The sequence below is a fragment of the Sminthopsis crassicaudata genome, chromosome 3, assembly GCF_048593235.1.
Source record: "Sminthopsis crassicaudata isolate SCR6 chromosome 3, ASM4859323v1, whole genome shotgun sequence".
Lineage (NCBI taxonomy): Eukaryota > Metazoa > Chordata > Mammalia > Dasyuromorphia > Dasyuridae > Sminthopsis > Sminthopsis crassicaudata.
The window spans coordinates 379534869-379561785 of NC_133619.1; the positions used below are offsets into that span (position 1 = coordinate 379534869).

A 26917-nucleotide genomic window follows, 5' to 3' on the forward strand; every position below is an offset into this window, starting at 1 on the left:
GATGGCTTTTCTCAAATCCTTGGTTATTTTCTGCCTTAGATTCCTGTCTTCACTTCCAACCTGTCAGAATTAAATAGTTATGGTCCTTCCTGGAATTTCCACTCACCCAGGGCTCTGTCCCTCCTTTCCTCTGTTTCCCTGATTGCTGGAGCCCTACAAAAGTCTCTGGAATTATTTGCTTGTTGCTGGATGCTTTAAGACAAAAATCCAATCCAGCCAGCTGGCTCTGGCTATGGCTTAGTATGGCTTCACCAGTCCAACTTCTTCACTATTAAAATATTAAAAACTTCTAATCTCTGTCTTGCCTCAGTTTCTTCAGCAGTACATTTGAAGAGATAGAGTGGAAAGTCTTCCTCTCCTCCCTGCAGGATAATGGAAGTTCCTTGATGGCAATAATGGTATTGTTTTGTCTCTGTGCCTCCCTACCTGTTGCATCAGCTTGCACACAATAGAAGCTTTAGAAATATAGAATTTAATTGAGATAAAGTTGATGCCTTTGTCTTCCTTTAGCAGAAGCTCTGGTGAAAGGCTTAATGCAGGAATTTTACTTAAAATGAGGATTTGGAATCATCTGTGCCTTTCAATCATACATACACACATATACATACATACATGAATGGATAGAAAGAAGGACTTGCAGAACAGGTGATGAGTAAACCTTGTCACACACATTTCTTATTTGTACCTCACCATCGTTATGGTTTGAGTTAAGCTTACTTTTCCCATAGATGCCCTATGTGTTTGTGGGAAGAAGTAAATCAAGTTGTTAGGAAAAGATTTTGTATTGCCTATTTTTGCCATATTATCTGAGATTAGAAGTAGCTATCCTCTGGGAACCAACCCTGCCAATTTGAATAGAATTGCTACTGATATTTCTTCTCCTTTTCCTTCTCTTCCTCCTTTTTCTCTTTATTTTTGTCCTTCTCTTCCTCCTCCTTCATTTTGCTGCTTTTCTTTTCCTGCTCCTTTCATTTTTTTTAAAAGCTGGGACATTGCTCAGGAGAGTTTTCACTTTTTGATTCCTTGAACTATAGCTCTAGAAAAATAGGCTTTAAAAAAGTACATCGTGTTTTGAATGGAGCTACTTGACTAAGTCTTTAACTTAAATTGTTCTGACTTTCATTGAATGGTCAACAATAACTCAAATACAAGTTTCTTTGGCTCATTGTTTAGGTTTGGTGACTCAGAGTGAGTGTAAAAAGCAATTGTTTTTTGTTCTGGCCAGAAACTATGAGGGTCTTCCCCTCTTAGATTGATATCTTTGAGATGGTAAGTTGGGCTACCTTTTTTTGAGTTCTTACCTAGTCTTTAGTCTTTAGTCACTGAATGGGTGTGACCTCAGACAAACTGGGACCTAGAAAAGACCAAGTCACCCACTGCATGCTGGGCCATTGCCACTCATCTCAACCTTAATTTTGTCACTTGATTCTGATGACTCTGTAGGAGAGAGTCAGGATAATAATTTTGTACAGTTCTGCCTTATTGCACAAGTGAAAACCTCATATTGCACTATAATTGGTCTTTGTGATGAAGGATAAAAGATATATGTGTGTATATACAAACATTTGTAATTATAACGGATATATAAATAGACTGTATGTGCATACATATATGACTGTACACACACACACACACACAAAACAGATGCAATTGCTGACCCTTTTCTCAATGGGGGAATGATGTTGGGTGGAGCACAAAAGCAGGACTTTTGAGCTAAAAATGAAATGGAGTTTACAAATTGGTGATCAATGATGAGGTTCTTGATGGTTAAGTGGGCATTGATAGAGAGAGAGTTGAATAACTGTAAACAATCTGGAAGCCAAACTACTCTCAGAGACAAACAGGGAGGAGCACTGATAGGATTATAAGTGGACTTTTTGATTTTGATTTTGATTAGGCCTTTTGTTACCTTTAAGTTACCTTTAAGTTTTATTACAGTACCATCCCAGGTTGAATTCCTAGCCCAATTCTTCATATTAACAAAACCAATTTAACTCTATAGTTATTGTATCCAAGCAGAAAATTAAATTACAATTTTGCCTTTCCTTCTCCCCAGATTATATATCCCCTATAAAAGAACTTACTGTACCTTCCTAGCTAACTCCTTTTTAGGTTTAGTCTGCTTGCTGAGTGTCACAATGACAACTCTTTTAGGGTGCTAAATTATGCCATTGACTTAATCCTCTGCTAAAGTTCTTTTCTAGGAATTTAGCCTGCCTTATGGAGTCTAGGGTTCATTAGGAACTTGCCGGGGTTTAATGGTGTCTTTCCCTTTGTTAACTGCAAAATTCCTTTTCTCAGCCAAAAGCTCCATATGGATTTAACCAATCAAATCTTTGCCTCCTGAGTTGAAGAAGGTCTAAGCTTACAGATTCTTTTGAGACACCTTATGATATCAGCTTATAACCCTAATATACTTTTAGGGTCTAATACTCCCAAATTCCAACAATTATGAGGAGAGAGCTTGGAGCAGGAATAGTTTTATTGTTAGGAGGATGATGGACTGAGTGTAAAGGAAACAAAGAAGTTCTAAGGCAAAATGGGAACAAAAAGACCCCAGAATTAAGTCAGTCTAGGGACACAGGCAAGACCACAATTGAGTGAATGTTGTAAGTTGTATCTGAATTGTGAAGAAAGGAAAAAGGACTCAGAATCTGGAAATCTATTTCCTTTTGTCTATGAGAAAGACCTAATTTTTTTTTTTTTTTTTATTGTTGTTGTATTAAATTAAGCTCCATCAATGAGTACATTTTGCTATTAGCCTGATGCTTACAAAGGAACTGGATACTCCTAGAAAACTGAACAATCTAGGGAAGCTAGGTGATGCAGTGGATAGACTACCAGCCCTGAAGTCAGGAGTACCTGAGTTCAAATTTGACTTCAGACACTTAATACTTCCTAGCTGTGTGATCCTGGGTAAGTCACTTAACCCCAATTGCCTCAGCAAAAACAAACAAACAAACAAACAAACAAACAAAAAACCCTGAACAATCTATATGCATTTGTTAAATATCTACTATGTATTGGGTATTGTGCTTAGTTCTGAGAATGCTAAGAAAAAGCAAAAATAATTCCTGATTTCAATGAACTTACATTCTATAGGAAAGACAAGAAGTCTGTCAAATTTAGATTTAGGGTGAGGGAATGTCCAAGGCCAAAGAAGAACATTATTGAAAGGCCTACAAAGAACTTAGTCTATGTGAACTCACAGTTTCAGTAATGTACTTTTGTTTTTTCCTTTTAAAGATTTGACTATTTATCCTGTTTGGTTTTAGATTGAAGAATCCTTGGTGTTCTTGGCTTTTTATACTCTTGAGATAACTAATAGTTTAATAATGATTAAACTTCTTAAAAGGTAGAAAAAGACAGAATTCTAATAGATTACATTAACATTTAGTTGTAAGATAGAAAAAATTTGCAATTTTTCTTCTAGTTAATACTTTTTAGTTAATGCTAGTTAATGCACTGAATGAGTCATTCCTTGATCATTTGTGTAATATTTGTGTAGATTTCAGAAAAATTGCACTTGGTTATAAAATGTTAATATAAATCTATCATTTGAGATAGTTTATCTTTTCCCTTTGAAGTGAGAATGTGAGTTAACAGCAGCTAGGTGACACAGATGGATACTGTGTAGGAAATGGAGTAAGGAAGACCTTATTTCAAGTCTTGAATCAAATACTTAGTACCTGTGTGAACCTAGAGAAGTTACATCACCTCTCTGTGCCTCAGTTTCATCATCTGGAAAAAGGGAATAATATTAGCACCTATAATCACAGAGTTTGGTAAGGATAAGATTAACGGGGTGTGTTTAGTATTATTATTATTAGCTATTATTATTTAATGAGGAATTTAGACTGTTTCTAAGCTTTATTTTTATCATTATTATCATCATAGATAATACTCATATAGCATGTACTATATGCTAGGCACTTCTAAGTGTTGTACAATTCCTAATTTTATTTGATTTGCAAAACAACCTTGGAAAGTTGATATATTATTATTCCCATTTTACAATGAGAAAACTTGAGATAAATAGAGTTTAAGATGTCATATAGGGTCATATAGTTAGTAAATTTCTAAGACTAGATTTGAACTCAGATTTTCCTGACTCCAGGTCTGGCACTAACTATTATGCCACCTAGTTGTTGCCATTATCATTATCATGGCTAAATATTTTTAATCACAGAAACTCACTGGGAAGGACTTTAAAAATCATTTCAGCTGTACTTCATTTTGTAGGGAGAAAATTATAGCAATGAATATACTTATGTTGTGAGATATAATTTAGGCCAGATATGGTCTTTATTCTGCTATTTTGCCTCCCCTCCCACAACGCCCCCCCGCCCCGTCCCAACACTCCAATTTATGATCTAACACATCAAATTAAATTCTTCTTTTTAATATTCAACTTTCATCTTCATATGATCACAGGCTATAGAATTGGAAGGAGCCACTTAGTCTAACCACCTCCTTTTGCATATGAAAAACTGAAGCTCAGAGGGAAGACATGACTTGTCCAAATTCTCTCTCTTCCCCTCCTGCTGTCCTTCTCCCAGATCTGGTACTCCTTCCCTCCCACATCTGCCTCTTTTCACTTCCCTCATCTCTTACCGCATGATTTTGCCTGGTTCCCCTGCTATCCCAGATCAGTATTCAGACACTGGTAGCATGACTAAAAGTGGATTTGGTTGAAGATGAGAAGGACTGAGAATGATTGAGGTCTTGAGGTCAGTATAAGAAGGGTTTTAATGAGGAGAGCCTCATATCCTTACTAGACAACATCTCTAATGGTATTGTATGAATCTAACTCCTTAATGATGAACAAACTTTTTCTGGTTTCCTTGCACCATCCATGCATTCACTGGCATCTTTAAAAGGTGGATTAATATATGGTCAATTAATTATATTAATTATATTATATTAATTAATTATATGTGAAATATGAGGATAAAACCAAAATATTTTTTTATTTTTACTTGAATCTTGATTATCCTGCGGTCGTGTTTCTTTGGTCATCTTTTTACTTATGTAGATGTCAGAACAATTATAATTGGCTCTATCAAAGTCTGATTGTTGTAAACTGCAGAACCTCACAGCTTCTATTAGCCTTGAAAAGTCTGTCCTGCACATCTGTGTTTGGTAACAGTTATTAGAAATAATTACTCATCTGGTTATGATATGGGGGAGGAGGGAAAACATCTATGGAAAACCACTGAAAGAAGAAGTAGCATGACACACAGTGGGAAATTACTTGAATAAGAGTCAGAAGACCTGAATTCTAGTTCTGACTTACAAGTCACAAGTCATGTCATCATTCTAGGCCTTACTCCCAAAATGAATATACTGTCCTAGATGATTTCTTAAATTCTCTTCTGACTTTAAAATTTTAATCTATAAATTTTCCCTATAGCATTGTATTGTTATTATTCAGTCCTCTTGGACTCTTCATGACCCTATTTGGGGTTTTCTTAGCAAAAATATTGGGATGGTTTAATCTTTTCATTTTTTCAACTCATTTTCCAAATGATGAAACTGAGATAAATTTGGTCATGTCTTGCCCAGGGCTAGTGAGTATCTGGGGCCAGATTTGAACTCAGGAAGATGAGTCTTTTTGACACTAGGCCAGTACTTTATACACTGCTTTTTTCTAGCTTACCATACTATACTGAGATTGGGTTTCCAAGCCTAACTTTATTAATCAACTTTAGGAAGACTTTATGTTGTTTTTGGCCCAGAAAAATATAAGATCCTTGAGGACAGCAATTAAATTTTTTTTGTTCCATTAGATTGTTATTTCTTTTGGTTAGGACCATATGGAAAGAATTTCTATACAAGAATATTTATACTAGTCCTTTTTGTGGTGGCAAAGAACAGAACCAAAAATACATAACTATCATATGGGGTAAGGGGGGGAGTGTCAAATTGTAGGGTAGGCCTATAAGGGAATTTTATGGTGTCATAGTAAATAAGAAAAATGATAGATTCAGAAAAAAATATGGAAAGACTTATATGAACTTCTAGAAAGTCATGTGAGCAGGATCTGAGAAAAATTTATTTTTGCAATGATCACAATAATATGAAATGGAAAGACCTTGGAAATTTGAGTAACATATCAATTGTTAGACAATGGAATATGTTTGCTACTTCTTATTAGTGAAGAACTGAATTAGTGGCATTCTGGGAAATATTTAATAACTGGCTCTGGTGGAAAAATACTTACAAAACCCTTTTAAGTTTATTTTATGTTATTAACATTTTCTTCATTACTTTATTAAATCTGGACAATGAACAAAACAATAAATCCAACCCTGATTTTGTGCATTACTAATTTCTAAGGTTAAAATTGACTGAACAATTACCAAATAGCTCTCCCAAGTCAGATCAGCTAGCTCCTGCATATTGATAGTAGAGGAACAGAACCAGCTGTGCATTTTTTAGTTCTATTCATTTTTGTTGCTTGGTTTTTTATATTTATTATAAGAGAGGGCTTCAAATTAGAGGAGAAGGAGGAGGAGATAGAATGTGGATTAGTGGGCAATGAGAAAAAGGGAGGTCAAAATAGAGCACTTTATTTTTCCCTGATAAAGTAAATATATATGTGTGTATATATAATCTAAATATATATGTTTAAAAATCCATAAAACACTATGTGTAGTAGGAATTTTTAGATTTTTTTTAGTTCTCTTCTTCATGGTATTTTGACATATTTGTGTTTCTTGAATTTCTTGAATACATTTTATATATTTACTTCTGTATATATGTACTGATAATTGTAATCTTGTTGGCCAGAAGCATGTCTTCTTTTCCTTCTCTAACTTTCCTAGTCCTAATATGACATAAAAGAATGGAATAGTGGATAGAGAGTCAGCCATGAAATTTAGAAAACCAGAGTTTCAGTCTTTCTCTTTATACATGCTGGCTAATGACTAAGTTTCCCAAGACTGCTAGTGTGTTCTGCTTAAGAAATCACATATCTATACCAAAAAGAAAAAAAAAAATTTCTAGGGGATTGCACAATGATTTGCCCACAAGGGTTGCTCCATAAATTTTCTGTCTCTTTCTGGACTTCAGTCAGAAAGATTTAAAAATTACTAGAGATTTTCCATTCAGCTGCAGAAGGATTTATTTTTTATTGCAAATGAAATTTTGATTGACCAGAGTACTCGAAGGGTTGAAGGTTCAGGGTTCTGGATAACTGCAGATTTTGTTTCTCTTTCTCTCTCTCCCTCTCTCCATCCCCCCTCTCTTTCTTTTCTTCCTTTCTTCCTTTTTCTCTTTATATAAAGTACATATCTATGCATGTAAATTTTTTTTTTTTTAATTCTATGGTATCTTATTTTTTCAATTCCTCTAATCCTCATAAGGTCACCAAAAACCTGTGTCAGATGAGGCAGGGATCAATCAGGTCCTAGAAATAGTTTTTTTTTTTCTTTTCCTCCCTCCCTCCATCCCTCCTTTCACTCCTTTTCTCTCTCTCTCTCTCTCTTTCTCTCTCTCTCTCTCTCTCTCTCTCTCTCTCTCTCTCTCTCTCTCTCTCTCTCTCTCTCTCTCTCTTTAATTTTTCAAAAATCTAAGACACTAGTCTAGTTTTGTGCCTAAGTAAGGAGAACACAAGAAAAATAATGGACTTTTTATTTAAGGATTGAGAATCTTTCAGTGTTTGAGCATTGTTATTTAGAATATCTACTCCACTTAACAAGACATTTATTGATTGCCTACAGCATACTAGTATTAAATTAGTTACTAGGTTACAAAGGAAGTTACAAAGAAAAAATATTTTTTCTTTCTTTGTTTTATAACCTTTTTTAATAGACAAGATACAATTACTGGAATGGTCAAATCACTGAAAATGAAATAATAAAATAACAATGAATAAGTGCTTAGTCATTCCAACACATTTATTAGTTATTGAGAAAAATAATATAGTTTGTGTTTGTTGATTTGTCAAAATTCATGATTCATTTGTAAATATGTACATATTTACTCTATCTTGTAACTGATGCTTTGCCTGATTTCAGCTAACATTGCCCTCCCTGCTCAAACATATCACTTTTAGAATGCACCACCATATAACTAACTCAAGCCTTGATTGATTGATTCCATCTCCCTTAGTTTCTTCTCCCCCCTTTTTTTAGAGGGCTGAGGGATAGAGTATCAAATACCTCTTATGCTTTTATTGAGGTAAGAAACTAGTCTCTCAGGTCATTCTCTCTTGCATTTGCTGCCCTGCCTGGTTTCAACAATGGAGCAAATTGCAGCTCACCATCCACAAGTGCCCTCTGTACCCCATCTCTCCCCTACTTGTTTCCTTCCTCCTTTTGTATGTTGTTTTTCTACCTTAAATATAAGCTTGTTCAGTGCAGAGACTACTTTTCTTTTTATTAATTGTATGCCCAGTGCTTAGCACAGTACTTGCTACATTACAGGTGCTTAATAAATGTTTATTGAATGTATGTATATTTATATACATACTTGGCTTAGCGTCTGGATTTGTTTTGATATCAGCTTATTTAAAAAATAAAGATTTAGGAAAATTTGCTTTCTACCTTTGCATTGTTCCTAATATAGGGTGGAACTATATCTAATGAAGTTAGCATTCAGGTCTTATTTTTGTTTTTCTCCTTGGCCATCAGCTTTGATTTGTCCTGTTTGGTAAATTCAATTCCCAGAATGATTGAATATTCTAACATTTGTTTGGTCTGCTTCTCTGGGGCTTTCTTTGTTCTTTTTGCCATTGGTGTTTTAGTTGGGTTCTTATCTTGAGAAACACATGTGTGTTTTTCTTTATGTTTCTGAACAATTTGTGAATGGCTGCAAAAACTGGTTTACAAAATGGCTTTTGCCTCAACTGCAGTGCTCTAAGCCAATAATGGCTTTGTAATAATTTAATGTATTTGAGTGTTTTAAAGAAACCTAATTACACCGTGCCAAGTACTCTGGCTGAAAATTATCAGGTCTTAAAAAGAAGCTATGATTTAGTATATTTGTGGCATATATTCTATTCATTTTAAAAATACATCTAGAGGAGTGCATTTTCTTTTTTTTCAGGAAGCATGCTTTCCTATTCATCTAAAACACAAGTAGTGTGAATTGTGATTAGCTTATTTCCTTGCTCAGAATCAATGTTGCTCAAGATTCTACATCAATACTTTTGGAATTTTACCTTATTTTATGCTACTTTAGCATCACTATTTCTATAATGGCTTGAATGTAGTATAAGGGGGAAATGAGTAGATTAACATTTCTGGGGTGGCAAGGTAGGCCTTTTAAAATAAATGTTCTGTGGTCAAGTGACAGATTTAGCAAATTCTCTTTATTTACATAGAAATGTGTACACATACACTATATGTACACAGGAAACTCTAGGTATATATATATACATATGTTTCCACATACTGTACAATATATATGCATTTTTAAATTGCTTATAGAGGAAGGTAAAAAGACAGGTCAATTAAATCATCACTTACAACAATATTACAAAGCGCCAGACAAACTCAAAATAGAGCAATACATTCTAGCCTGTACTACCATATACCACTAAGTCCAATACAACTTATACAAAACAGAATACTGTGCACAGAGCAGCAGCAAAAGGTAAGAAATAGAAAGTTAAGTTTTATGACAGTAACAGTTGGGTTTTATGGCTAGTGAGGAAAGAGCATTTTGTTTGCTAGAATAATTCTTCCTTCTCCACTTCTTCCAATCTCATTTGAAAGAAGAAGGAAAAAAGGAAGGAAGGAAAGAAGGAAGGAAGGAAATAAGAGGGGAAAAGGAAGAAAGGAACAAGAAAAACAAAGAGAAAGGAAGGAAAGGAAGAAAGGAAAGAAGGAAGGAAAAATGGAAGAAAATATTAAACAAATAGTCTTATGGATAGGCTTTTAGATGAAACCTATTTTAATAAATAGAATACCTTAGTCTGAAATTTTACAAAGAAATATGGGAAGTGGGTGATCTATAGTCTAGAAAGCCACTTATTAAAGGGTCCTCTATGCAATAGAGATTTCCTCTCTCTGTCTGTCCCTTTCTCTCTCTTTTAATCATCCTCTTTGATTGAGTCAGTGATTGTCCCATTTTGTACCTTAAAGATTAACTTTATCATATTAGAAAAATAACAAGTTCACAGACACTGAATTGTGAAGTACCACACTAATGTGTACTAAAAAGTTTGGTTCATAGACTAGAAAGTCAGGCATCTTGGTTGTCAGTATAGCAACATTTTAACATGAACAACCTTTTATTTTCATATGGTTCTTCCCTTCAGTTCAAAAGTAAATACAATCCAGGGACACGAAGTATTAGGACTTCAGAGTCCATATTTTTCTTCCTATCATTTTAGTTGCTTCCTTCATTTCAAAGACAGTGTGTGTGTGTGTGTGTGTGTGTGTGTGTGTGTGTGTGTGTGTGTGTGTAAAATCCTGTGAGTACAAATTAACAAGATGAATCTATTTGCTATAGGTGGGTCATACTCAGATATTTATATTTATTTTAAATTTTGGTAATCTCAGTAGGTAATGATGATGTTTAAAAATGGGTCTTTCTTCTTGTCAATACAGATTCCATGGTATCTCTTCTAATACTATTACAAAACACAAATAGAATTCTTGATAGAACTAGAAGGGATTTAAGAGTCATCTCATTTTACATATGAGAAAAGTGAGACCCCCAAAATTAAGTGACTTGCCCAACATCACACAGATAATAACAGAGCCAGGATTTGAGCGCGGTCTTTTATTTCTAAACCTCGCATTTTTCCCATCACACTGTTATTAAGTAGATGGAAAACATTATAAATATGAGGGCCTCAAAAACAAATCAAACCATGCAAATTCAACACAGCATATCTATTCCTGTTAATGTGCATTAGTTCCACTGTGACAGTCTCTTCCTTTAAAGGTGAGTTTTCAAACAAGTTTTTCTTTTTGATTTCCCATAAAAGTGATTACATAGGGGTGAAAACAAGAAAATAGTGAACTAAAAAGAAGTCAATGTTAGAACTAAAACTCTTTGTCCAATGCAGTTTTTTTAGCTGCTCCATGGTATCTGCTAAGCAGAATTCTAATACTCATCTGCAAATTTGACTCATTTTCAAAAATAGTGTTTCTCACATGCAAAATTGTATCCTTTCTTATCTCATATTGTTACCATCTGATACCTTCCTTAAAAACAACAACAACAACCCAGCAACATTTCCAGACCATCATCTTAAATGAAAACGATATTACATAAACAGTTTGACTCTGTAGGTTACTTATGACACAGCACAAACACGGCCACAAACTTGAAGACTTTTTTTTTTTTTTTAATCATTTTAAAACCTGATAAGGAAGCAAGGTCCACTGCCCCAAACAAAAGTAATCTTTATGGTGAGGAGCTGAACTCCATTCTCAGTTATTCCAGTCACAAATGTCCCCCAGTTCTGCTATCTCATAAAGATTCAGCCAGAGGATAAATAGGGAGTCTCACTATGATAATTGTAGTCAGGACAAACCTTTTGTACAAGTTTGTAGTCGACACTGTAAAAGGCAATGTAAATGCAAATAACCTTAAAGGGTTTGGAGCACAACCAAGAGACATGACTCTGAGTCTGTTCCTGATAGCAGATCTTCGAAGGGTCAAAGTTGCACAGTGCAGTCTTCTTCGCCCGGTCTGTTTTTTCATATTCAATGCGGCAATTGAAAGATTTGGATTCCTTGGTCTCTAGTGTGGACTGGGGGGATACTTCAAATTCCACCACTTTGGACGGTGGTACCAGGCTCACTGAGACATTACCCAGACCCGTGGAGTTATGTCGGAAATAAACACTAAAGGTTCCATTGCCATGGTCAACAATTTTCCCCGTGATGAGAAGGTTGAGTTTCACAGTCTTGATGTTGGAATGGAAGTCGCCCCATCCAAACATTTTCTTAAATTTCCCTGTTTTTACTATTGGCCTACGCTTAGTTCTTGCCAATGGCTCCTGCACTTCCGTGATGTTGGACAACCAATCCCAAAAGTTTTCTATGCTGTCTGCATATGACATCTGACCGGACTTTGACACTGGAGACTGTTTAACAAACAGGCGTAAAGGATTGATGATCCTTGAGTGGACCTCGTTATCGACCAGTGTGTCTGCAGCATCTTTGTCTTCCCAATCCAGCCCCTCTGAGGCATATGCTATTTTTTTACTGTCACAAAATAGCTGTTTGAAGAGAAAAAAGAGAGAGAGAGGAATATCAGGTTGGTCTTTTGAGCTCATGACTGTTGAAGTTAAAATACCTGAAGCATAAAAGGGAAATGGTTTCACTGTTATTTAAAGGGCTGCTAAATAGAATTTCACACACACAGCTGGACTTCACCAATGTACCAAGATAAGCATTATTTCAAGCCACATAGAACTGTGAGCACATAGAAATTAAAATGATGACTTGCAGTATTAAAAAAAAACAAAAACAAACAAACAAAACACCAAAACTTCATTTTAACAAGTTGATACAATTTTAGCTGCTTTTTTCCTAAACATTCCAACTTTGATCTTTTCTCAAACCAGAATCAGGGCATCTTTGGGACTTTATCTGTTTCTAATTGATTGTTTAACCAAAATGAAATTATATCATCAAATTGGTTGGGGTCTTTTCTCCCAGGAAGAAGGAAAGGCCTCCTGGAAGTCTTGTGAATTTATAAAGATCATCTGGTTTGAAGATATTGTAAAATGTTTAAAAATTTTTTTGAAAAAAAAAAAAGTTTTATTTTTCTTTTGAGCATGGGTCTCATCCTTCCTTCCTTCCTTCCTTCCTTCCTTCCTTCCTTCCTTCCTTCCTTCCTTCCTTCCTCCTTTTTTTTTCTTTACCAATTCAATAAAGTAGATTTTATATAATTGACATAGAAGCACAGTTTTTTTTTTGTTTTGTTTTTTTACTGCAAAGACATACTGCAAAACAGGAAATAAAAGAATGTGTTACATACTTTTAGTGACTTTGTAAATTACTTCTAAAATTAAATTTGAGAAAGTATGAAAAAATCTCAAGTTTCACAAACTGTTGTCAGTTGTGAATATTTCGGTTGAGTTATAAAGTCTGGAAAATAGATGGTTCTAATGTTTCTAATACTGATAGATACTTATCTCTAATGGTACAATCCTCTCTGTGGTAATGATTCTATGGAAAACTGTCAGTATGATGGAAAGGGTATAAAGCATGGGTGAGGGGAGAAGTAATATTATATTTATATATTATTTCTGAAATCCTCTCAATCTTGGGGAAGTACCAGAGAAAGCTTTTTAGTAGCTGTATATACAGAGGTGATTGGTTTCAATCCAGTTTTAGAAAGAACACATACATTTGAACTTCTGTATAATCCTTGTCACAATAGGTCAGAATTTAGCATAAAGCTGAGTAGCCAGGGGGCTGAGATAAAGCTCCTGGGCATAGAGTCTGGAAGACTCATATTTCTGAGTTCAAATTTGGTCTCAGACACTTACTAACCTGGGCAAGGTATGACCCTGGGCAAGTCACTTAACCATGTAAAATGAACTGGAGAAGGAAATGAGTGTTACTCCAGTATCTTTGCCAAGAAAACCTTAAATGGGATCACAAAAAGTTGAATATGACTGGAAAATGAGAAACAAACAAACTGAAGGGGACCATCTTTAACCTATAGAAAGAGATTTAGTTATGAAAGTACTTAAACTGCAATATTGTAAGGTATTTCAGCTAAAGGTGTCCCTATTTTTTTTAATTTTTTAATTTTTTCATTTTCAAAACATATGCATGGATAATTAGACAACATTGACCCTTGCATAGCTTTGTGTTTCAGATTTCCTCCTCCTTCCCCCCACCTAGATGACAAGCAATCCATTATATGTTAAACATGCTAAAATACATGTTAAATCCAATATGTATAAACATATTTATACAATCCTCTTGCTGCACAAGAAAAATCAGATCAAAAACAAAAAAAAAAGAAAGCAAATTAGTAAGAAAATAAAATGTAAGTGAACAACAAAAAGAGTGAGAATGTTATGTTGTTATCCAGTTCCCATAGTTCTCTCTCTGGGTGTAGATGGCTCTCTTCATCACAAGCTCATTGGAACTGGCATCAACCATCTCATTCCAACCAAACTTCTAATGTTATCTTTTAGGCCAAGAAAGAACAAAATGTTGGGAAGATGTGGAGTTAATTTATCTCCCATCAATTTCACTTTTGACTGGTATTTAAAATATGATATTGCCTCTTTAAATTAATTAGCATTTTCTGAAGATTTTGGACAGGGGATCTGGATGATCTCAATTTTGGGCTTGGAGTAGGGTAGCTAGATTTAAACTTCCACTTCTTGGTATTTGAAAACATCACTAGATAAGACTTAACTCATCTTCCTTGCCTCCATCATTGGAGCTGGATTTTCACCAGGCTGGGAGACACCAGAGACCATTTGGTTCTATCTGATGTTAGGATATTGGATTTCCCTGACTTACATTTATTCTGCAGTGTTCAGGATAATGACTTCTGCTTTTTTCCTTATGTCATCTTAAATTCTAGTTGAATCCAGATGGAATAGAGATGTTCTTTGTCAATCCTCACAAATTGCCTCTAGTTTATAGCCAGATTAGATGAAGCTTTTTTTCTAAACCTTCTCTCCTTCAAGGAAAACCAAACCAAGATCCAACAAGCTTTACCTGATTTCATTGAATCTAATGCTTTTAATTCATATATTCATTATCGATCAATCTATAAATATATACACATACACACACATATATAAATATACAATATATAAATATAAAATATATACACATACATACATACATGTTTATGAATGTGTATATATGCTTATATTTGCATTTATATGTATGTGTAGAGAGAGAAAAAGAGAGAGAGAGAAAGAGAAAGGAAAGAGAGAAAAAGAGAGAGAGAAACAGAGACAGAGAGAGACAAAGAGAAAGACAGAGGGAGGGAGACAGTGTGTGTGTGTGTGTGTGTGTGTGTGTGTGTGAGAGAGAGAGAGAGAGAGAGAGAGAGAGAGAGAGAGAGAGAGAGAGAGAGAGAGAGAGAGAGAGAGAGAGAGAGAGAGAGAGAGAATGGAGGAAAAAAAAGGAGAGAGAAGGAGAGAAAGACAGAGACTGAGAGAACAAATCAGGAATGTGATTTCATCAATATAGGGAGCTTTTAAGAAGGAAATTTCTTCAACTAATGTGGTTTGGTCACCTTCTTTGCAACTCTGAGTATTAAAGAGCTGCTTCAGGCACTGAGAAGTTACATGACATATCCTGGATCATACAAGGAGCAAGCTGCAAAGGTAGGATTTGAATTCCTGTCTTTTAGGACAGTTCCCTCTGTACTACATTGCACTATCTCTGTATAGCAAACTTTCCATGAAACTTACCTTTCTCCCTATATAGACCCAAAGTAGTGATGACTTTTGTTCTTCTAAAATATAGAATCAGAAACTTGAGCACTGAAGGTGATCACAGTGAATGTATTATCTGAGTTTCATGTCATAGATAAATAGAAGACTCCCTCAAAATCCCTCAAATCAGTGTCAGCTTCAGCATTAGAATCCAGCTATTTTGAGTTCAAGGTAAATGAAGTCTTTCCAATACATTCTATTGCCTTCCTTTGTTGCTTGGTTCATTACTTCCCATTCCTGGGCATGATCATTCAAAACTCTTTTACTAGTACTTGTCATTCAGATGGCCCGTTTTAGCAGTCTATATGTTTTCAGGCTGAAGTCACGTCTTGGTCCTTGACATTATATGCTAAGCAAAGAACTGGGCATGTCCATCATGCTATTTGGGATTATAGTTCATGTTACATATTGAAATGGAATATAGTGGCAAACATGACTTGGTCCTTCTTAATGTTTCCTAATGTTGGAAGGGACTTCAGAGAGCCTCTAATCTAAACATCTTAAAAAACACACACATACACATACATACAAAAGCAAGAAAACTAAGAAAAAGAGCAGTGCATGATCTGTACAAGGCAACAGAGGTAGAAAATAAAAGAACCAGTATTTGAAGTGAGTTGTTTGACTCCAAATATAGAGCTCTCTGCTTCTTTAAGAATCCATAACTTCATAGAAGATTCTTGGAAGATGGCAGAGTAGCTCAGTAAATTTCATGCTCTCCAGATTTCCCCCACAAACAGAACAAATTTGCACCTCTGGGCGAACATAGACTGGTAAAAAGTCAAGAAGACTGGGGCAGAACAGGAGACCACCTGGGACAACAAAAAAGCTCCCAGGCCAGGGATTCACCAATGTGAAGGCAAACATCTCTGAGCTAGTTCCACAGAAACATCCAGTGAGGACTCCTGGGGTGACTGGAGCCTCAGCAAGAGCCAGAGACTTGCACCTTCAGGCAGTGTGAGGGGTACTGGAAGAAGGAGGGAATCTCTGCTGATTAGCAATGCCAGGCCCAGCTATGCTGCAGAGACAGTGCCCTGGGAGAGAAGGAACCATCACCCTGGGAGTGCAGAAGTGGTGGGGCAGGGATGCTGCTGGCTGCCAGCACTCACAGGGTAAGGAGTTCTTGGTTTGGAGTTTCAAGTCTGAGGGGAGAGCTGAAGTGAAGGCAGAGGCACCATCCCTCCCCTACTATTAGAGGGGCTTACACTAATAGTTCCATTAAAAAAGAAAAAAATTATCCCACAAAGAAGAAAGAACCCAGTCATAAAAAGTACTATAAAAATAGTGGAGACTGGGGTTCATTTTCAGAGGAGGACACTGAAATATAAAGTTTTGTCTACCCCAAAGAGTGACATCAAATGGCCCCTTGTCCTGAGAAAATGTAAAGAAGAACTCAAAAAAGAATTTAAAAATCAAATGAGAGACATTGAGGAAAACTAAAACTAAAAATAGTTTAAAAAAAACCAAGATTAAGAAAAAAAAGTTAACCATCTAGAAAAGGAGATATAGAGTCTTAAAGACAAAAATAAAACCCTGAAAATTAGAATTAGGCAAGGGGAAGCCAGTGAAGCTATAAGAGACTAAGAAATAACAAAATAGAATATAAAGAATGAAAAAATAGAATGGAGTATGAAACCTAAGAAAAACAACAGATCTGGAGAACAGATCAAGAAGAGAAAATAAAAGAATAATTACACTACCTGAAATCTGTGACAAAAAAAACAAAACAAAAAACCTTGACACAATAATGAAAACAATAATCCAAGGGATTTGTATTGGACTGATAGAACATGAGGGGAAAGTAGAAATAGAAAAAAAAATCCACAGATCACTACCTGAAAGAGATCCTTAATAGAAAATACAAAGATATATTATTACTAAATTTTGAAATCCCCAGGTCAAAGAGAAAATTCTGTAAGAAATAAGAAAGAAATAATTCAAATATACTGAAGATACAATTAGAATTGTACAGCCACAATAAAAGACCACAGGCCCTGGAATCATATATACTGAAAATCAAAAACACTAGGCCTGGAGCCAAAAAAATCATATCCAGCAAACTTGTCCACAATATTGAATGAAAAAAGATGGATCTTCCATGCATCTGCAAATTTTCAGGACTTTCTTTTGACCAAACCCAAATTCAATAGAAAATTTAACATATAAGAGCTAATATCAAAGATCAGTTTTAAGGAACTTAGCATGGACAAAGTGTTTATGATTTTTTAAATATGAAAATGTATACTATATGTTTAATATTGACATCAATAATTGGGTAGCTCAAAAGAAAGATTGGGGCAGAATTGAGTAGATTAAAAAAAAAAAGCAAAACCACCTAGAAAAAGGTAAAAATATTAATTATGTTATACAAACGAGGCACAGAGAAAGAACAGACAGAAGCATTAGTAGGAGGAAGAGGACTCAGAGTTCTGAAAACATACTCGCATAAAGAATGGATTAAATAGGCAATATTACATCAAGGGTATAGCATCCTCCAAAATCTATTAAAAAAATTAAGGGAAGAGGAATGAATGGGAAGAGGGGAAGCAAAGGGTGGGGGAAAAATAAGGGAGGGATCCATGTGTGGAGGGAGGTTAAATAATAGGCAAGTTAAGGAGCAGATTTATAACTGAAGAGTTAGCAGGGATAGGAAAGAAAAGATAAAATAAATTTTAAAATTCAATTAAGAGAGAAATCTACATTATATGTCGGCCATACTTACGTTGTTTTGGATGTATGTTTGCATGTGGGTGGATGTGTGTGTATATAGATGTGTCTGAGTATATGGAGATGTATATGATGTATATGCATGTTGTTCTTTCTATGTGTGTGGATAGATATGTGTGTGTGTGTGTGTGTGTGAGTGAGTCTGTGAGGGTTCTAAATGTGTATGTGTGTGTGTGTCTCTGTGAAAATATAATCTTTATCTATCTATCTATCTATCTATTTTAACATATATCAGTGTTTAACTAGAGCCTGCTTGGGGGAGGTGGGAGATAATGAAAGGGGGAAAAAAGAAAAAAAAAAGTTTAAAAAATACACAGAGAACAAAAAAAAATCTTACAAGGAAGCAAAGAAAAGTAGACACTGATGAATATAATTTCTTCTACTATTATATATCTTTTCTTGAACTGGTAATTTATTGCTATCTATTGTGAATCTTCCTTGATGTTCTACTGAGCACTTGACAATGTTCTATTTTATTTTGTTTTCCTTTTCTGTTTTCTCTTTTCTATTCTGTTTTTTATAATAAGATATATTAAAACAAAACAAAACAAAAAAAGAATCCGCAATATCATGAGTGTAATTTTATTGATACCACTCACAATGCTTTTACCTCTTAGTAAAACCTTAATAGGTTTTTGTTATTTTGTAGCCAAAAATAGTTCATGATGTGGTAGCTATCCAATCCGGGGATTTGGGAATATATTTTATATGCTGTACTGATATAGCACAGCATAATAGTTATATGGCAATTATTATAAGGAAACAATGGACTAGGCAGGCAGAGAACCATGACTTCATACACATTTATAGGGATGGCATTTGGTGGCTATATCTGGAACAGCTACTGCTAAATACTTTTGGACTCATTAATCACTTCCAAAAACCTTCTGGAGATGGTGGTTGGTTGAAAAACAAGCATCCTTTCTGTTTTTATTGTTATCCCTCATAGTATAAGTGGACAAGGCTTGTATCTACTCTTTCTTCTATATTTTTCCTTAAAATATGTTTTTGCTTCTTATTATTAGCCTTAAATTCATATATATATATATAGTATATATGTGTGTATGTGGATATATCTATCTGTATCTCTCTCTCTCTATTTTTTTTCTTTTCTCTTCTACTCTTCTACTGGTTTTATTACTATTTCCTTTCTCTTTGAGGCAGATTGATGCTTCATTTGCTATTTTGCCTTTTTTTTTTGTTACTTTTTTATCTCAAGTCACAGGAATTTAAAAACCATTATCATCCCTACTCCTTTACTAACTAGCCTGTCTTTTCTCCATTTGAAACTTTTTTTCCTCCATACACATGAAACAGTCCTTGTTATCAGGGCCAGCATCAAGTTCTTTTTTTCTTTTCAACCCTTTGTTATCATACTCTCCCTTTTGCTTTTCCTCCTTTATCTTTTCCTTGATGTAGCACTCTGCTTGGATTCAGCTTCTCATTGCCATTGTTTTTAACCTATAAATCTTAAAGCCATTATTCATGAAGCTATAGAGGATATTTCTGGCTCCCTGAACTCACCAATTACTAATTGATGTGGTGGTAACAGAGGTTTCTGACCTTGTGGGGTATAACCTGATTCATATTGGCACATTTCAAAATATATGACAGATCCCACAAGATAATGAGAAACTGTAGGAGACTGTCTAAATCCTTCTGTTATATTGCAATTTCATTATATTAAATATTGCCTAAAACAAAGTGTATTTTGCCTGAGGTTCTTTTTTAAAGAGATACAATTCTAGAGTAGTATACATGTTGACAATATTTAATTTCCATAGGTATAGCTACTTAAAGAAAGTATGAGGATGCAAAAATTTTAATTTGTTGGGAAAAAATAAAGGGTCATTCTTTGCTTTGTAAATGGATTTTACCTGTTTTGAAAAATATACACGATTCCTTTAAATACTTCCTCGAAGAACTTTAAAATAGAATTTGATTTACAAAGATTGAATTTACAATTCTAGAGGTACACATCTGTTGGATAAAATAAAGTTCATGTATACAGTGTAAGTGCTACAACCTGGTAATAAGCAGACGACTAACAGTTCAAATTTGCAATTTTCTGTTTCTCCCAAAGTAAAAATCTATAAGAATTGAATGGAATGTTTTGCTTTTTGACCTTTGTGCTTCATCTCTTCCCTATGCCAATGTGTTTCTGAATTCTGTTTCTGGGAATGCTTTCATTCCCTAAACAGCAGAAGAAGTCAGTTAAACTGACCAAAGTGTAAATTTGACAAAAACTGGGCTCTTATTCCTTTTTTGTTGTTCAGTCATTTTCAGTCATATACAACTCCTTTTGAGGTTTTCTTGGCAAAGATACTAGAGTGGTTTGCCATTTCCTTCTTCAGCTAATAGGTGGCCTGGTTAATGTTTTCAGATACAAAATGGACATGTCCCCCAGTCCTCCAAAATGATGAAGAAACTTACCAGAAGTCTGAATAACAATAAAACTCCAGTTGCCTGAGTGAGCCCCCCATCACTCATTCTCCTCATCCAATTTGTCTTTTAGACTATAACATTTGCCACTTTCCTTCTTTCTTGCTCTAAATTATACTAATGGATAGCCTAGTTGTAAAAGCAAAGAAACAAACCAAAATAACCATCAAAATATCACTTTATAGCTAAGTGATTTTCAAAATATAACTTCCCTTAGGTTAAAGCCATGACCTTCATAGGATCATAGAGAGCTGGAAAAGACTTGAAGGTTATGTGGCCAATCCCCTCATTTTAACAGATGAGAAAAACAGACCCAGAGAAGCTAAATGATTGAAATATCACTGAGAGAGATTCCAAATCTAAATCCACTCTTTTTTTCATTGCCCTAATTCTAGTTGGGCTTTCAGAACCAAGCAAATCTTTTGGATCTCCTTTGAACCTGGCTACTAGCATGCACGCAGGACTCCTATACTCTAGGAGACCCCCTTTCTCCAGGTCAATAGGGTATTAAACATATCTTTGTTTAAGCATCACCTTGCAACCTGGTTAACAATCAAGTAATTTGTTTAATAGCAGATGTTAAGCTAATGACTGAATGAGCTTCCACCTCAGCCTTCCATGGACAGCACCATGATATTTCTTCAGGGTTTTGGTGCTGCTGGATTCTGAGCTATATTTAGATCATAAAAGAAGTGAGGCAGAGGAGTTATTGGTTCTAAAATGTTTTGGGAAATTTTTGATCCAACCTACCAAATGAGTCAGCAAAGATAGCTGCTGGTATAAAATAGCCTAGCAGGTACTCTTTTGCTCAAACAGACAATTTCTATGCTATAGCATGCAAGCAAAAGACTTAGATGGGTTCTGAACCTGTTGGCAAACCACTCTGTCCAAGGCAAGATCATTAGATTTTATCTACAAAATATATGGCTGTATTTCCCTGGTAACTTCTATGCTTCTCCAGGCTCTTCATGCTAATTTCAGTATCACTGCTCTCTTTTGTCCCATGTATTACAATAATAATGCAAAAAAACATTCAGCTGCTGGAACAAAAACCTGAGTTTGAAAAAGAGGTGGGGGTGGGGGAAGAGGAATTGCTATGCTTTATCTGTTTGAACATTCCATGATTTCAACACATTTATCAAAGCTTAAGTAATTTACGTCTTGGCAGGGTGTATCAATTTCACAAAGCATACACATTAGCTAGATATAATGATATCATATTAGCTTTTTCTGTATCTCACAGTAGAGCTTGAAAAGATTAATAAAAGCTCAAACCTTCATCAATTAAATAAAGCAGGTGGGGGGAGAGGAGAGATGAATAAAATTGTATTCCTTTGCAGCTCCTTTGTTGTTGGAAAAGGATGACAGGTTCTAATCATTCATCATAACAAGCTGAAGTTGAACTTTACTGATAATTAAATGTGCTTTTTCCCAAAAGGCAGAGAAGCTACAGCGAGTTTTATAGTAGCAGATGTGAGAGCTGTCAGGAATTCTGTAAAGAATTTAGGAACTAAAGATAATCTTCCTTTGAGAAAATTGCATCAGCAGTCATTTAAAAAATTCTGCTTGGTTTTATTTTATTTTTTATATTCTTACTTGGGCTATATGTTTCTGTCATCATAAACTAAGCTTAAATTGCATTTAAGCCAGCAGTACTTTCCTTAGGATTGATTCTTGACATTTGGTACATATCATACACTTTAATTTATATAGACATGAAGTAGTCTAGAATAGCTTAGTGTGACTCTAGAGTTTTCAATGAAATCAGTCTATTGTTTTGACACTAAAGTTATCCAATTATAAACAGGCATCCTGGTGTAAGGAAAGAGCACCAGTCTGGGGATTGGAAGATCTGTATTCCCTACAAACTAGATGATCTTAGACAAGTCATTTCAATTTTCCAGTCCTTGGTTTTCTCTTTTGTAAAATGAGAGAGTTGGTTCAGGTCAGAAGTGATATGGTCCTCAATACTTCCTGGTACAGGCCCAACTAGATTAAAATGTAAATGAAAATATATATGTAATATTACATTTAAAAATATATCAACATGTAGCCTTTAGGGATCCTTATATATGGACTGATGATCCCCATTTTTATTCAAGTTTGATACCACTAGTCAGGATGACCTTTATGATATCCAAAATTCTACTTTTCATTAAAGTTGTAGTTATTTTGTGTTTCATGGTTTTTTTTTTAAATGGAACTGTCTCTCGAATTTATTTCATTTTATTATCAGCATAGTCCTTGAATTTGGAAGAATTAAATTTAAAATCTTCTGTGTATAGAGGATGTATAGAGAAGTGACTATGGAAAACCACTCAATCTCTCTGAATGTCAATTTTTGCATCTGCAAAATGTTTGTATCTCATGGGATTGTTGTGGGGCTCAAATGATATAATTGGTGTAAAATTTAAATTGTAATACCAGTTATTATTTACTAATTTAGGAGTCAATTTCACATATATTTCTCCTGACTGGATTTTCAAAAATACCCTTTGCATATCTACATGCTTACCCAGTTCATGTTCCATGCTTAACCATAGGGTTGGCAAAAGAATGACTAGAGCAGCCCTTCACAGGAAAATTTTTGTGCACCACTGTTAGTTTGTTTATCTGGGACTCATTGGTGATTCAGGACTACCTGCTGTCCTTTGGGACATACTAATGGACTTACACCCATTATTTCAGTGATTTTCTGCCTTAGTCTCAAGGATAAAAGATGAACACTCCTTTTGTATCTAAGTATAGGCTTCTGCACTACTCTGCTAAGGAAAGAAGACTAAGAAAACATCGACAAGAAAATTAGACCACTGTGGAATTTTGAATTTAATTGATGTTTTCTGGTTTTTGTTTTTGCTTGTTTTTGGTTGTTAATCACTCATTAAATAATGTCTAACTTTTTGTGACATGGACTAGAGCATGCCAGGCTTTTCTACCCTCCACCATTTCCTGCACTCTGTCCAAGTTCATGTTTGTTGCTTTGATGACTATCCATCTCATCTTTTGCCAGCCCACTCTTTTGCTTTTAGTTTTTCCAACATTAAAGTATTTTCCACTGATTCCTGTCATCTCATTATGTGGCCAAATTATTTAAGTTTCAACTTCAGTATTTGACCTTTCAATAAATAATCTGAAATAATTTCTTTAAGTATTGAATCATTTGGTCTCCTTGCTGTCCAAGGTACTCTCAAAAATTTTCTTTAGCACCACAATTATAAAATGTCAGTTCTGTCGAGCTCAGTTTTCCTCATAATCCAACTCTCAAAGTCATACATTGCTACTGTAAAAATATAGCTTTCACTGTACAGACCTTTGTTGGCAAGGTGATGTGTCTGATTTTTAGTATGCCATCCATATTTTGCATAGCTTTCCTTCCAAGGAGTAAGCATCTTTTAATTTCATGGCTTCAATCACCATCTGCAGTGATCTTTGAGCCCAAGAATATAAAATCTAACACTGCTTCCATTCCTCTCTCTATATTTGTCAGGAGGTGATGGGACCAGTTGCCATGATGTTAGGGGTTTTTTGTTTTTGTTTTTTGTTTTCTCAAAAGGCAGAGAAGCTACAGATAAGCTAATAGTAAGTAGCAGATATGAGAGTTGAGGCATGGGGTTAAATGACTTGTCCAGGGTCACACAGCTAGGAAGTATTAAGTATCTGAAACCAGATTTGAACAGTCAGGTCCTCCTGACTTCAGGACTGGTAATCTATCCACTGCACCACCTAACTGCCCCCATTTTGTTTTGTTTTTAGATGTAAAGTTTCTGGCCAGATTTTATACTGTCTTCTTTCATCCAAAGCTAAGGGCTTCTTAATTCTTCTTTACTTTCTGCCATAAAAGCAGTATCATCTGCATATGTGCAATTGCTGCTATTTATCCCAGACACATTGATTATGGCTTTTGATTTATCCAGGCTGGAATATTATGTGATGTAGTGTGAATATAAGTTAAATAAATAAGGTGATACTAGCTTGTCATATTCCTTTTTTTTTCAATCTTAAACTAATCATTTGTTTCATGTTCTGTTCTAATTCTTCTTTACCTACATTCAAATTCCTCAAGAGATAAAAGAGATGATCCAGTACTTCCATCTCTTTGGAGACTTGTCACATTTTATTTGTGATGAACACAGTCAAAGGTTTTGTGTAGTCAGTGAAGCAGAAGTAAGTATTTTCCTGTTTTCGCATAATCTCCATAAACAAATGTTGACAATTTGGTCTCTAGTTTCTCTGCCTCTTTGAAAACCAGCCTATTCTGATGATTCTTGGCTCACATAATGCTGGCGCTTATCTTGCAGAAACTTAAGTATAACCTTGTTGGAGTGTGAAATAAGAACAATTGTTGGTAATTTGAACATTTTTTGACATTGCCCTTCTTCAGGGTTAGCATATAACTGATCTTTTTCAATCCAGTGGTCATTGTCAAACTTTCCAAATTTGCTGGCATATTGAATAGCCACTTTGACAACATCACCTTTTAGGATTTGAAATAGTTTAGCTGGAATTCCATCACTTCCACTAGCCTAATTGTTAGCAATATTTCCTCAGGTCCATTTGACTTCATTCTCTGGACTGTAAAACTCTAGATCAGTAATCACAACATTGTGATTATCAGTGATTTTAAAAATCATTCTTGAATAGTTCTTTGGGGCTTAATTTCTATATAATATATTTATATAATTATTAAACACATAAACATAGAAATCCTTTACCTTCACAATCCAAAAAGTCAATTGTTTATCCATATTTTTTAAAAAAAATTTTTGGTTTTCTTTCAGATCATCATGATTTTAGATATCAATTAAATATGTTACAGAAAGAATATTTAACTTGGAGTTAGAGGACTTAGAGGTGGAGAACCTGGATCTGCTCCTTACTACCTGTGCAAACTTGGGTAAATTACTATTTCCCTGAACCATCTTTGTAAAATAATCTAGTTAGTCTAGAATGATATTATATATTATAGTTCTAAAACACAAAACTCCTGCTACCATTTTGCCAGCCTTTTACAAAACTAGCCAGTAGCCCATTCTGGTTTCTGCTTTTATTTAGGTATCCTCTATCCAAAATGAGTAACAGAGCTTATATTTTATATTTAATAAGTGGACAGGCTTTGAGTGATTAGAAACAAAGTAGTTTTTGAGTTAAAGTAGTTTTGTGAATTATTTTGTGTATCTGAAGATACACCTTATTGCCTTATTTCCCAGTTTAGGAATGTTAAAGAAGGGTGATATTGCCTTAAAACTGACCTCCACTTAACAGCAATAGCATCAAACTAACATATATATATGTGTGTGTGTGTGTGTGTGTGTGTGTGTGTGTGTGTGTGTGTGTGTGTGTGTAAAATTTACATGTTTCAATTTATATATAGCACTTAAAGGTATAGAAAATGTTTTCTAACTGTAACCTTGAAGTGTCCTCACCTTTAAAATGGGAATAAACTTATACAGGGTTGTTGTGGGGAAAATATTCTATAAAGTTTTCAAACACTCAGTAAATGAGATTTGTTATTTATTTACTTTAAACCACATCCATGGGAGTTACCAGTCTCAGTACCATCTCTGCAACAGGAGTCTCAGCATTTCCTAGGGGCAGTTTAAAAGCTTCCTGAGGCCATATTAATATTAATACATTGTCAATGGCAAGACCCAGGTTTCTTTGATGGCAAGACCACTTTATTCTGTGCAGGGTTACAAAGCTAGTTGAGGACAGATTTTTCTGCCTCAGTTTCCCTGGTGGTAATCTCCTCTTCCTAGCTACTCTGACATTCCAAAGAGTCATAAAAAATTCCATATGGCTTATTTCAAATACTTAGATAGGATCCTCTGAACCAGATTTAGTATCTCCTAGCTTCTTCCCTCCCAACTTATCAGAACTTATGATCCTTCCTCCTTAATCTCAACCTGTCAGAACTGAATTTATGGTCCTTTTCTGGAGTTCCCGCTCACCAATAATCTACCCCTCCCTTGCCTTTGCTGTCCTGATAGCTGGAGCCCTATAAGAGTCTCTGGAATCCCTCGTTCATTGCTGAATGCTTTGACAAACATCCAATGCAGCCAGCTGGCTAAAATGGTGTGGCCAGTCCTACTCTCTACTAATAAAATGTTAAAAATCTCTAATCTCTATCTTGTCTCAGTTTCTCTGGTATTAAAAAAATTGAATTCCTGACACCTTTTAGCTGTCTACTGCAGATTTAGGGCATACAATGAAGGATTATGGAAACAGTTATTCCTCTATAATCTGTCCTGGCCAAGCCTATTATTTGGAGTTTTCTTGGCAAAGATACCAAAGACCAAATGCTTCTCATTTCTTTGTTTATAGATGAGGAAACTGAGGCTCAGGGAAGTGAAATGACTGCTC

General features: G+C 35.0%; 1 protein-coding gene across 1 annotated transcript in view; it reads right to left on the bottom strand.

The window, feature by feature from the left end:
• Positions 1–10354: 10354 nt before the first annotated feature.
• Positions 10355–26917, bottom strand: part of NXPH2 (neurexophilin 2) — a 151927-nt gene continuing 135364 nt past the window's right edge. Inside the window, exon 2 of the mRNA XM_074301937.1 lies at positions 10355–12184. Within this exon, the coding sequence (XP_074158038.1) occupies positions 11441–12184 (744 nt within the window). The 3' untranslated portion in view covers positions 10355–11440. The remainder of the gene's footprint in view (positions 12185–26917) is intronic.